This window comes from Oncorhynchus tshawytscha, linkage group LG16, assembly GCF_018296145.1.
Source record: "Oncorhynchus tshawytscha isolate Ot180627B linkage group LG16, Otsh_v2.0, whole genome shotgun sequence".
In the NCBI taxonomy this organism is placed as follows: Eukaryota; Metazoa; Chordata; class Actinopteri; order Salmoniformes; family Salmonidae; genus Oncorhynchus; species Oncorhynchus tshawytscha.
Window position 1 is genome coordinate 89306333 of NC_056444.1, and position 12812 is coordinate 89319144.

At 46.6% G+C, this 12812-nt stretch overlaps 1 protein-coding gene across 1 annotated transcript in view; it reads right to left on the bottom strand.

The window, feature by feature from the left end:
* Positions 1-11003, bottom strand: part of LOC112240686 — a 13856-nt gene extending 2853 nt beyond the window's left edge. The window contains exons 1-7 of the mRNA XM_042299968.1: positions 10572-11003; positions 2173-2353; positions 1200-1295; positions 684-775; positions 375-384; positions 235-255; positions 1-126 (exon numbers count right to left, since the gene is read on the bottom strand). The exon at positions 1-126 is cut by the window's left edge and continues 20 nt beyond it. Coding sequence (XP_042155902.1) covers positions 1-126; positions 235-255; positions 375-384; positions 684-775; positions 1200-1295; positions 2173-2353; positions 10572-10867 — 822 coding nt within the window. The 5' untranslated portion in view covers positions 10868-11003. The remainder of the gene's footprint in view (positions 127-234; positions 256-374; positions 385-683; positions 776-1199; positions 1296-2172; positions 2354-10571) is intronic.
* Positions 11004-12812: the final 1809 nt, after the last annotated feature.

A 12812-nucleotide genomic window follows, 5' to 3' on the forward strand; every position in this document is an offset into this window, starting at 1 on the left:
AGAGGAGGGAGAATCTGAGTCACAGAGTTGGTAGGAGGGTACACCTAGAGGGAGAATCTGAGTCAGAGTTGGTAGGAGGGTACACCTAGAGGGAGAATCTGAGTCAGAGTTGGTACGAGGGTACACCTAGAGGGAGAATCAGAGTCACAGAGTTGGTAGGAGGGTACACCTAGAGGGAGAATCAGAGTCAAAGAGTTGGTACGAGGGTACACCTAGAGGGAGAATCTGAGTCACAGAGTTGGTACGAGGGTACACCTAGAGGGAGAATCAGAGTCACAGAGTTGGTAGGAGGGTACACCTAGAGGGAGAATCTGAGTCACAGAGTTGGTAGGAGGGTACACCTAGAGGGAGAATCAGAGTCACAGAGTTGGTACGAGGGTACACCTAGAGGGAGAATCAGAGTCACAGAGTTGGTAGGAGGGTACACCTAGAGGGAGAATCTGAGTCAAAGAGTTGGTAGGAGGGTACACCTAGAGGGAGAATCTGAGTCAAAGAGTTGGTAGGAGGGTACACCTAGAGGGAATCATGAATTGGTAGGAGGGTACACCTAGAGGGAGAATCTGAGTCACAGAGTTGGTAGGGGTACACCTAGAGTGTCACAGAGTTGGTAGGAGGGTACAGAGTTGGTAGGAGGGTACACCTAGAGGGAGAATCTGAGTCAAAGAGTTGGTAGGAGGGTACACCTAGAGGGAGAATCTGAGTCAAAGAGTTGGTAGGAGGGTACACCTAGAGGGGAATCTGATATGTCTGAGTCAGAGTTGGTAGGAGGGTACACCTAGAGGGAGAATCTGAGTCAAAGAGTTGGTAGGAGGGTACACCTAGAGGGGGAATATGTGTCAGAGTTGGTAGGAGGGTACACCTAGAGGGAGAATCTGAGTCAAAGAGTTGGTAGGAGGGTACACCTAGAGGGGGAATATGTGTCAGAGTTGGTAGGAGGGTACACCTAGAGGGAGAATCTGAGTCAAAGAGTTGGTAGGAGGGTACACCTAGAGGGAGAATCTGAGTCAAAGAGTTGGTAGGAGGGTACACCTGGAGGGGGAGGGAGAATCTGAATATGTGTCAGAGTTGGTAGGAGGGTACACCTAGAGGGAGAATCTGAGTCAAAGAGTTGGTACGAGGGTACACCTAGAGGGGGAATATGTGTCAGAGTTGGTAGGAGGGTACACCTAGAGGGAGAATCTGAGTCAAAGAGTTGGTACGAGGGTACACCTAGAGGGAGAATCTGAGTCAAAGAGTTGGTAGGACGGTACACCTAGAGGGGGAATCTGAGTCACAGAGTTGGTACGAGGGTACACCTAGAGGGAGAATATGTGTCAGAGTTGGTAGGAGGGTACATCTGGGGGGAATCTATGTCATTTTCACTTTGACAGAATGGGCAGCACCATTGAGGGCTATCTCCATTGTAAAGTAGTCAAGGTCCATACCATTGTAAAGTAGTCAAGGTCCATACCGCCATGATGGAGTGTGTTTAGTCTGAACAGGTACCAAGCCAAGGTTGTTGATATATGGCAAACAGATATCTCCTGTTTGCTCAGGAGTATTATTCATTGGATGACCCCCCCTGCTGACCTGGATGGAATTCTGTGATATCTGTGAACCCAGTTGCCTACTTCAATATGGAGAAAGCCCTCAACTGACTTCATGGTGCATCCCACACTAAAACTGGCTTCATGGTGCATCCCACACTAAAACTGGCTTCATGGTGCATCCCACATTAAAACTGGCTTCATGATGCATCCCACACTAAAACTGGCTTCATGGTGCATCCCACACTAAAACTGGCTTCATGGTGCATCCCACACTAAAACTGGCTTCATGATGCATCCCACACTAAAACTGGCTTCATGATGCATCCCACACTAAAACTGGCTTCATGGTGCATACCACACTAAAACTGGCTTCATGGTGCATCCCACACTAAAACTGGCTTCATGATGCATCCCACACTAAAACTGTCTTCATGATGCATCCCACACTAAAACTGGCTTCATGGTGCATCCCACACTAAAACTGGCTTCATGGTGCATCCCACACTAAAACTGGCTTCATGGTGCATCCCACACTAAAACTGGCTTCATGGTGTATCCCACACTAAAACTGGCTTCATGGTGCATCCCACGATAAAACAGCCATTGGTCCAAGTGAGCCCTCCATCCAACTTTATGTTGTTACCCGTGTGAAGAAGGCCTCCTCTACGTGTGTGGTGGCGTGTTCGTCCTCCATGTATCCCTGTAGTGGATCAGTGGTGCCCTCCGGAGTCTCCACGCGGTAACATAGCAACGTCTTATTACGACCAGATGAATACTCAACGTTCCGGAATTGGAACTTAAAGTAGAACGGACTCATCTGCTCCCTGTGGGGAGAAGGGGAGAGGGAGGGAGAGAAAAAGTAGGAGATAAAGAGAGAGAGGATAAGCTAAAAGGTGGCGACCTGCTGGTTGAGGTCAAATAAGCTTCCAAGCTCAATATTCCCTGCCATGACCTGGATTCGAAACAGGATTGCTGGAGCCAGAACACAGAGTACTAACTGGTGCAAACAGAGGAGATGATCGTGGACTTCAGGAAACAGCAGAAGGAGCAGCCCCCTATCCACATCGACGGGACAGTGGTGGAGAAGGTAGTAAGTTTTAAGTTCCTTGGCGTCCACATCACGTACAAACTGAAATGGTCCACTCACATAGACAGCGTGGTGAAGAAGGCGCAACAGTGCCTCTTCAACCTCCGGAGGCTGAAGAAATTCGGCTATACACCAAAAGCACTCACAAACTTTTACAGATGCACAATCGAGAGTATCCTGTTGGGCTGTATCACCGCCTGGTACGGCAACTGCTCCACCCACAACCGTAAGGCTCTCCAGAGGGTAGTGAGGTCTGCACAACGCATCACCGGGGGCAAACTACCTGCCCTCCAGGACACCCACAGCACCCGATGTCACAGGAAGGCCAAAAAGATCATCAAGGACATCAACCACCCGGGCCACTGCCTGTTCACACCGCTACCATCCAGAAGGCGAGGTCAGTACAGGTGCATCAAAGCTGGGACCGAGCGACTGAAAAACAGCCTTTATCTCAAGGCCGTCAGACTGCTAAACAGAAATCACTAACTCAGAGAGTTAACAAGACAGAGGCTATTCCAAATCCGAACAGTATCCCTAACCCTCTTTTGATTAAACCCTGAAAATATAAATGTTATAAATGAAGCCCTAGGGACCTCAGAGTTAGTGGTAGTGCCCAGGGAGAGAGGTAGCGGGTGTATTGGGACCGGCTGTCATGGTAACAGTCACTACTAATGAATGAAATGAAATCAAATTTTATTTGTCACATGCTTCCTTACAAGCCCTTAACCAACAATGCAGTTCAAGAAATAGAGTTAAGAAAATATTTACTAAATAAACTAAAGTGAAAAAAAACAAGTAAATCAAAAAGTAACACAAGAAATGTACATAACAATAACGAGGCTACATACAGGATGTACCGGTACCGAGTCAATGTGCAGGGTTAGAGGTTAATCGAGGTCATTTGTAAAGTGACTACAAACCTCTGTTATGGTGGGGTTTGGCTGCTTTGATCATGACATTATAAAACTGGTTGTTTGGATCCTGGATGCTGATTGGACAAGCAGTGTTTCAAGACGGTAATGGTTCCAATAGTTTTTCCCACAGGGTATTTTAGAAACACTAACAGTAAGGGCTGTGATTCATGGAGGCTTGCCCTGGCATGATGTTTTGATAACTGTGTAAATTTCTCTTGGAGAAATTGACTTCTATCAGTATATTCACCTGTATATGTGGCGATCATAAAGATCTACAAAGGTCATCATGATCTGGAGGAGAATCGAGGTAAACATCTCTGGATTAACCATCTGTGAGCAAACTGACTTTCTTTGAATTGACAATTCTGTCAACTGTCTTGTGTAAGTTTTACATTGACACAATAACTGTTAGCAAAGGTGTAAGCTAGAGATGACGTGTAGGAGCTGGCAGGGATTGTAGCCTTGCATGATGTCTACTTTGATGCTAATTAGCATTTTCGAATCTGAGAGTAAATAGAGCCCAACATATTGATAAACGCCTTGTACTAGAGAGATTTACATGGTACTCAAAACGTGACGCAAGGGTACGACTGCATTAAACACAGCTCTTATTGAAGGGTTCCTGAAATTCCCTACGAGAAAAATGATTGGAACCATTTCCCTGTTTGACCGCAAGACTCTATGGGCATTATTCACTCATTGTGAAATGATCTTAGCATCATAAAGTAAAGCCCTGAAGCCTGGTATTGAATGGTTTCAACGAAGGGGCAACGGCTGAGGTGGCTTGCATGATTCAACATCATCAGGGCTGCCATGACAACTCCACACCTGTAGCACAGTGCTGCCATGACAACTCCACACCTGTAGAACAGGGCTGCCATGACAACTCCACACCTGTAGCACAGTGCTGCCATGACATAACCACACCTGTAGCACAGTGCTGCCATGACAACTCCACACCAGTAGCACAGTGCTGCCATGACAACTCCACACCTGTAGCACAGTGATGCCATGACATAACCACACCTGTAGCACAGTGCTGCCATGACATAACCACACCTGTAGCACAGTGCTGCCATGACATAACCACACCTGTAGCACAGTGCTGCCATGACAACTCCACACCTGTAGCACAGTGCTGCCATGACACCTCCACACCTGTAGCACATCGCTGCCATGACAACTCCACACCTGTAGCACAGTGCTGCCATGACATAACCACACCTGTAGCACAGTGCTGCCATGACACCTCCACACCTGTAGCACAGTGCTGCCATGACAACTCCACACCTGTAGCACAGTGCTGCCATGACAACTCCACACCTGTAGCACAGTGCTGCCATGACAACTCCACACCTGTAGCACAGTGCTGCCATGACAACTCCACACCTGTAGCACAGTGCTGCCATGACACCCACACCTCCACACAGTGCTGCCATGACACCTCCACACCTGTAGCAGAGTGCTGCCATGACAACTCCACACCTGTAGCACAGTGCTGCCATGACAACTCCACACCTGTAGCACAGTGCTTCCATGACAACTCCACACCTGTAGCACAGTGCTGCCATGACAACTCCACACCTGTAGCACAGTGCTGCCATGACACCTCCACACCTGTAGCACAGTGCTGCCATGACAACTCCACACCTGTAGCACAGTGCTGCCATGACAACTCCACACCTGTAGCACAGTGCTGCCGTGACAACTCCACACCTGTAGCACAGTGCTGCCATGACATAACCACACCTGTACCACATCGCTGCCATGACAACTCCACACCTGTAGCACAGTGCTGCCATGACATAACCACACCTGTACCACATCGCTGCCATGACAACTCCACACCTATAGCACAGTGCTGCCATGACAACTCCACACCTGTAGCACAGTGCTGCCATGACATAACCACACCTGTACCACATCGCTGCCATGACAACTCCACACCTGTAGCACAGTGCTGCCATGACAACTCCACACCTGTAGCACAGTGCTGCCATGACATAACCACACCTGTACCACATCGCTGCCATGACAACTCCACACCTGTAGCACAGTGCTGCCATGACAACTCCACACCTGTAGCACAGTGCTGCCATGACAACTCCACACCTGTAGCACAGTGCTGCCATGACATAACCACACCTGTAGCACAGTGCTGCCATGACAACTCCACACCTGTAGCACAGTGCTGCCATGACATAACCACACCTGTAGCACAGTGCTGCCATGACAACTCCACACCTGTAGCACAGTGCTGCCATGACAACTCCACACCTGTAGCACAGTGCTGCCATGACAACTCCACACCTGTAGCACAGTGCTGCCATGACATAACCACACCTGTACCACATCGCTGCCATGACAACTCCACACCTGTAGCACAGTGCTGCCATGACAACTCCACACCTGTAGCACAGTGCTGCCATGACAACTCCACACCTGAGCACAGTGCTGCCATGACAACTCCACACCTGTAGCACAGTGCTGCCATGACAACTCCACACCTGTAGCACAGTACTGCCATGACATAACCACACCTGTAGCACAGTGCTGCCATGACAACTCCGCACCTGTAGCACAGTGCTGCCATGACACCTCCACACCTGTAGCACAGTGCTGCCATGACAACTCCACACCTGTAGCACAGTGCTGCCATGACATGACCACACCTGTACCACATTGCTGCCATGACATAACCACACCTGTATCACAGTGCTGCCATGACAACTCCACACCTGTAGCACAGTGCTGCCATGACAACTCCACACCTGTAGCACAGTGCTGCCATGACATAACCACACCTGTAGCACAGTGCTGCCATGACAACTCCACACCTGTAGAACAGTGCTGCCATGACAACTCCACACCTGTACCACATCGCTGCCATGACAACTCCACACCTGTAGAACAGTGCTGTCATGACAACTCCACACCTGTACCACAGTGCTGCCATGACAACTTCATACATGAAAAGCTCTCTCTCTCACACACACACACACACACACACACACACACACACACACACACACACACACACACACACACACACACACACACACACACACACACACACACACACACACACACAGCAAGGATGGAGTGACAAAGTGCGGTGCTTAAAGACACTCAGAGCCTGCAATGGCATTACCATATTCTCAAGGCTGTGCCGAGTTCAACGAGATGTCCCGCTTGACCGTAGCTCGCTCGGTCTGAGTGCAGCGACCGTGAAAAAAAGGAGGCCCAAAATGACAGCGGCGGAATCGTTGGGTTTAGAAGGACAATTCAACCACAGGAATGTTCCTAAGGTCCTTCCGATCTGTGCAAGCCTAACCTTGACCGTGTGGCATTAAGCCTTAACAGTAAAACAGGGGTTTTTGATCTCACAGATTACAATGACATCTCTCCCCATAGGAATACATTGCCTGCTCCCCTAAATTCAACCTAGAGCCTATGTTGATTATGAATGGCATATGAACCTGTCTTCGATGACAATCCATCAGGCCACTATGAGGTCTACCTGTGTTGATTCTAAGCTTCCTGGAGCAACCGGAAGTGATTAAATTCACCCAAAGGGTGTTTTGATGTACTTCTTGCGACTAGCAATCCCGGATCCGGGGGTGTAAACATAGCCTCAAACGAATTAGCATAACGCAGTGGACATAAATACCCCTAGAAACTTTTCCTATTCATGAAAATCGCAAATGAAATATATTCAAACACAAGCTTAGCCTTTTGTTAACATAAAGACTTTAAACTCAGGATTCTGTAAGAGCCTACCCCAAGGAAGATATGTGTTCACGTTTAGCTTCCTGTACCAACCGGAAGTGCCTTAAAATGATGTCATAGGTGCTGTTTCGGAGGGTTAAAAAGGTCAGATCTTTTCAAAACTTCATATGTGTGATTAAGCAACCCTCATGAACTGTAAATCAGTCATTTCTCCCAACAGATGTCAAAGAAAATCCTCTCACACGCACACACACACACATAAAGGATGAAGTGACACAGTGCATGGCTTAAAGACACACAGAGCCTGCAATGGCATTACCATAATCTCAACCCATAACAGTTAAAAGAAGGTGTTTACATCAAACAGTTTGCATTGACTTCTCTCCCCATAGGAATACATTGCCTGCTCCCCTAAATTCAACCTAGAGCCTATGTTGATTATGAATGGCGTATGAACCGGTCTTCGATGACAATCCATCAGGCCACTATGAGGTCTACCTGTGTTGATTCTAAGCTTCCTGGAGCAACCGGAAGTGACTAAATTCACCCTGAAAGTGTTTTGATATACATAACCTGCAATTGTGAAAATCACTGCATTCAACCCGGTGTAGATCAATCAATTCTCAACATAAATACTTAAAACTCAGGATTCTGTAAGAGCATACCCCAATCAAGATATGTGAACCTGTCTTCGATGACAATCCATCAGTCTACTATGAGGTCTATCTGTGTCAGCTCTAAGCTTCCTGAAGCAACCGGAAGTGGTTAAAATCACCCTAAAAGTGTTTTTCCATACCCAACCTGCTTTTTGATAGAAATAGTGCATTCAACCCTGTGTAAATTAGTCAGTTCTTAACGTAAAGACTTAAAACTCAGGATTCTGTAAAAGCATACCCCAATGAGGATATGTGTTTACTTATAGCTTCCTGTGCCAACCGGAAGTGCCATCATTGGTGACATAGAGGCTGTTTCGAAGGGTTAAAAAAGTCAGATCTTTCCAAAACTTCATATGTGTGATTAGGCAACCCCCATGAACTGTAAATCAGTCATTCATCCCATCAAATTTCCAAGAAAAACTCACACACCCACACAGCAAGGATGGAGTGACACAGTATGGGGCTTAGAGACAGACAGAGACTGCAATAGTGACATTTGTTCAAACTATCCAAGAACCGTTAGACCTAGAGTTCTGAAACTTTAGAAACCTATTCTAGAGCTCAATTCAATAGTGCACAGTGAGTTATGTGGCTCTAGAAGGTTCTCAGACCGAGAAACAGCCTCGTACATTTGCAATAACTTCAATTCATTTTGACATCACGAAAATGACGACATTTAGAAATGTCCCAGAGTCGCAAGACTAGGTGCATTTAAACTGCCTCGGCCCATAGAGACAGACGCCAATGTTTCTGTCTGATAGCTCATTCAAGGACCCCGTAGCAATGCCCGGAAAATGTGGATTTTCAACACTAATTAAGGTCGCCACTCGGGCTCCAAATGACCTATCAGGCCAAAACTTGGGATTCGGGGTCGCCTCAGCTCGGCCTACATATAATGTCAGAACTGGACCCGCAGCTAGAACGTAACTACATGTTTTATGTTTTTATTATGGTTTGAACAGAAGGCGCTGTGAATTTTGGGCCAGCTCTGAAATATGTGATAGCTGGCTTCAAAACAGTTTGGTGTTCGAATGATATCTAACTGACTGATGGATGGTGGACGGTGACTTGATGGCTGACTTTTGTCCATTTGCAATATGTTTAAACAGTGAGGTACCATAACCAAAGTGACATTCTGAAATCAGAATGCACATTGAAACATATTGCAAATGGACAGCCGTGCACCTGATGATTGGAACGGGTTACCAGGAGCACATTTTTAAAACTGTTTTTAATGCATTATGGGGTAGCAAGGGGTCCACTGTTGGGTAGGGAGAACCCCCCACCCGTGCCCATCCAACAGGGGGCGCCCCTTGTCATTTTGGACGTTTTTCAAAAAATGGTTAAAAAACAACAGTCCCACTTCTCCATCATTATACATGACAAATAGACCATCTAGGTTGATTCATTGCTTAACATAGTGGTATATATCATTTGGGCAGTATGAAAACAGGTTTGCCTTTTGGACATGGTTCACTGACAGGTTTGTAAACTGACTTCCATTGATCATACATGGCAAATGGACATAACATCCTGATTTGGCACTTTCAAATCTTTCAGAATGCACTTGGACATTTCTTATGGCATTTGGCAAATAAAAAAAGTGACTTGTGACTGACTTTTGACTTCCTATGAAATCATCTTGCAAATGGACAAAACATATGCCTTATGGACAAGTATTATTATCATTTTTAAATGATAATAAAATATGACTAAAGTATGTTGATACAGTTCTTATACATGTGGAATTGACAAAAAAAATGAAAGAATAAAAATTTAAAAAACGGTCCAGAAACCACTTTTTTAGGGGGTGATAAGTTTTTGAATTTCTTTTCAAATTTTCTGAATTTTACTCTTGGGTCTTGACTTGTCTTACATTTGCAATATGAAATATTACGGTGGAGCGCACTCGCCATATATATTGGATTTTTGCAGTCAATTGGCATTTGCCATATGGCATTTGCAATCAACTTTGAATGAAACGAAGTCCAATTGAGTGGTATTGGACATCGTGTATATGTTTTGTACGGTGCCAATATGTTCCCATTCATTTTTGTCCATTTCAGGGGGGTGTTCCCTTACTCCTACGAATGACGGGGTTGAGGTCCTTGTCGGACGTCTGAAGTAAATCTTTCCCGTACGACTCATTGAAGAAAAAGTATTCCTCCAGTACGGGGTGAATAACTGCTCTCCTGACATCCAGAAGCTCTTTTCGGTTAGAAGACACGGTGGCAAAAACATTATGTACAAAATAAGTTACAAATAACGCCAAAAAACACACACAATAGCACAATTGGTTAGTGGATCAGAAACGACAACCATCTCCTCTGGCGCCATCTTTGGAGAGACCTGAAAATATCTGTGCAGCGTCGCCCCATCCAACCTGAGCTTAAGAGGATCTACAGAGAAGAATGTGAGAAACTCCCCAAATACAGGTGTGCCAAGCTTGAAGTGTCATACCCAAGAAGAACTGTGGCTGTAATCACTGACAAATGTGCTCCAATGAAGTACTGAGTAAAGCATCTGAATACTTATGTAAATGTGTATAAAATGATGAGAGAGACATGACACTAACCCCCAGAGAAAGTATACCTGCCTATGTGTGTTAGAGAGAAAGAGTGTGCAAAAAAGATTTGTGTGTGGTTGGTGTGTTTACCCAGTGACGATCTCCCATGGTGGCAGCTCGATGGTTTCAAACTCTCCATTTTCCACTCCTCCTTCTGCTACCTCTGTTATCTCCTCCGTTCCACCTGTCTTCTCTCCGCCTCCCTCCTTCTTCCTCGCCTCCCCTGGTTGGTGTTGGTATCCCGTCTTCACAACTTGGTATCCTGTCTTCAACACTTTCTCCTTCTTCTGCTCCTTCTCCTGCTCCTCCTCCTTCTCCAATGGTTTGCTCTCTCCTTTCTTCTCCCTCTTCTTCACTGAAAGCCAGCCTGGGTGGTTGTCAGCCATGACTCTGTGTTTCAGTGTCTGTAATCAAGTGAATGTCAGTTAGAGGGAGACGTGCGCTGTCTGACTTATATAAATATTATTGTTTGTGTGTGTGTGCATTTTGGGTGAGACAGTTAGGTGACACCCACCTTTTCCATGCCTGGCTATTAACAGAAGAATCTAAAGGGGGATGTCAGTAGTGGAATTCATTTAGGACTGTCAGCAGGCCAGCAACAGGCAAGTTATTAATAACTTGCCTGTGTCTGTCTGTGCGTGTGCGTTGTGACCAGGGCTCTTTTCTTTCCAGATTTAAAACCCTTATCACTACATCAAGGTCACACAAACAGACACACACACAGAAGGTGTAGAGTGTGCATCTGTGGACAAACAATCAAATCTGTACAGCAATCTGGGGACAGAATCTGGGGGAGGGGAGGAATGGTGTGTGTGTAGACAAACAATCAATCTGTACAGCAATCTGGGGACAGACTCTGGGGGAGGGGAGGAATGGTGTGTAATGGGTTTCTGCACTGCAGATGTAACAACTTAGAGAGAGAGAGAGAGAGAGAGAGAGAGAGAGAGAGAGAGAGAGAGAGAGAGAGAGAGAGAGAGAGAGAGAGATGGAAGTTACAATTTACTCTCTCTCTCTGCCCAGTAATTCATTTCAGAGACAGTTATCAGACTACCCAGAATGCTCTGCTTTAGCCTAACTAGAATGTACGGGCAGCCGGTGGGTGTGCTGCTATCTGCTGTTTGTGAAAACATATTCCTAAAACACATATCACACATCCTATTTAGTAGAGGCTTGTTTGTCTGATGACTGATTCAACTGGAATGTAATTACTCCCTATTACCCAGGCTCCTCTCTGCCTCCCCACTGCCAGACACACCTAGAGCCTGTAAAAGAACACACAGACACAAACAAAAAAACAAACAAATACAACATCAAACAAAACAATTAAGGAATAAAACCACTAAAGTCCATGTAGCCTATAGGGTTCAGACTGCTATGGACCTGAACCCTCGCAAGGCTGCAGGCCCAAACGGCATCCCCACCCGCATCCTGTACCCAAGAAAGCTAAGGTAATTGAGCTAAACGACTACCGCCCCGTAGCACTCACTTCCGTCATCATGAAGTGCTTTGAGAGACTAGTCAAGGACCATATCACCTCCACCCTACCTGACACCCTAGACCCACTCCAATTTGCTTACCCCCCCAATAGGTCCACAGACGATGCAATCGCAACCACACTGCACACTGCCCTAACCCATCTGGACAAAAGGAATACCTATGTAAGAGTGCTGTTCATCGACTACAGCTCAGCATTTAACACCATAGTACCCTCCAAACTCATCATCAAGCTCGAGACCCTGGGTCTCGACCCCACCCTGAGCAACTGGGAACAGGACTTTCTGACGGGCCCCCCCCAGGTGGTGAGGGTAGGTAACAACATCTCCACCCAGCTGATCCTCAACACTGGGGCCCCACAAGGGTGCGTTCTCAGCCCTCTCCTGTACTCCCTGTTCACCCACGACTGCGTGGCCATGCACGCCTCCAACTCAATCATCAAGTTTGCGGACGACACAACAGTGGTAGGCTTGATTACCAACAACGACGAGACGGCTTACAGGGAGGAGGTGAGGGCCTTCGGAGTGTGGAGTCAGGAAAATAACCTCACACTCAATGTCAACAAAACAAAGGAGATGATCGTGGACTTCAGGAAACAGCAGAGGGAGCACCCCCCTATCCACATCGAAGGGACAGTAGTGGAGAAGGTGGAAAGTTTTAAATTCCTCGGCGTACACATCACGGACAAACTGAAATGGTCCACCCGCACAGACAGCATGGTGAAGAAGGTGCAGCAGCGCCTCTTCAACCTAAGGAGGCTGAAGAAATTTGGCTTGTCACCCAAAACACTCACAAACCTTTACAGATGCACAATCGAGAGCATCCTGTCGGGCTGTA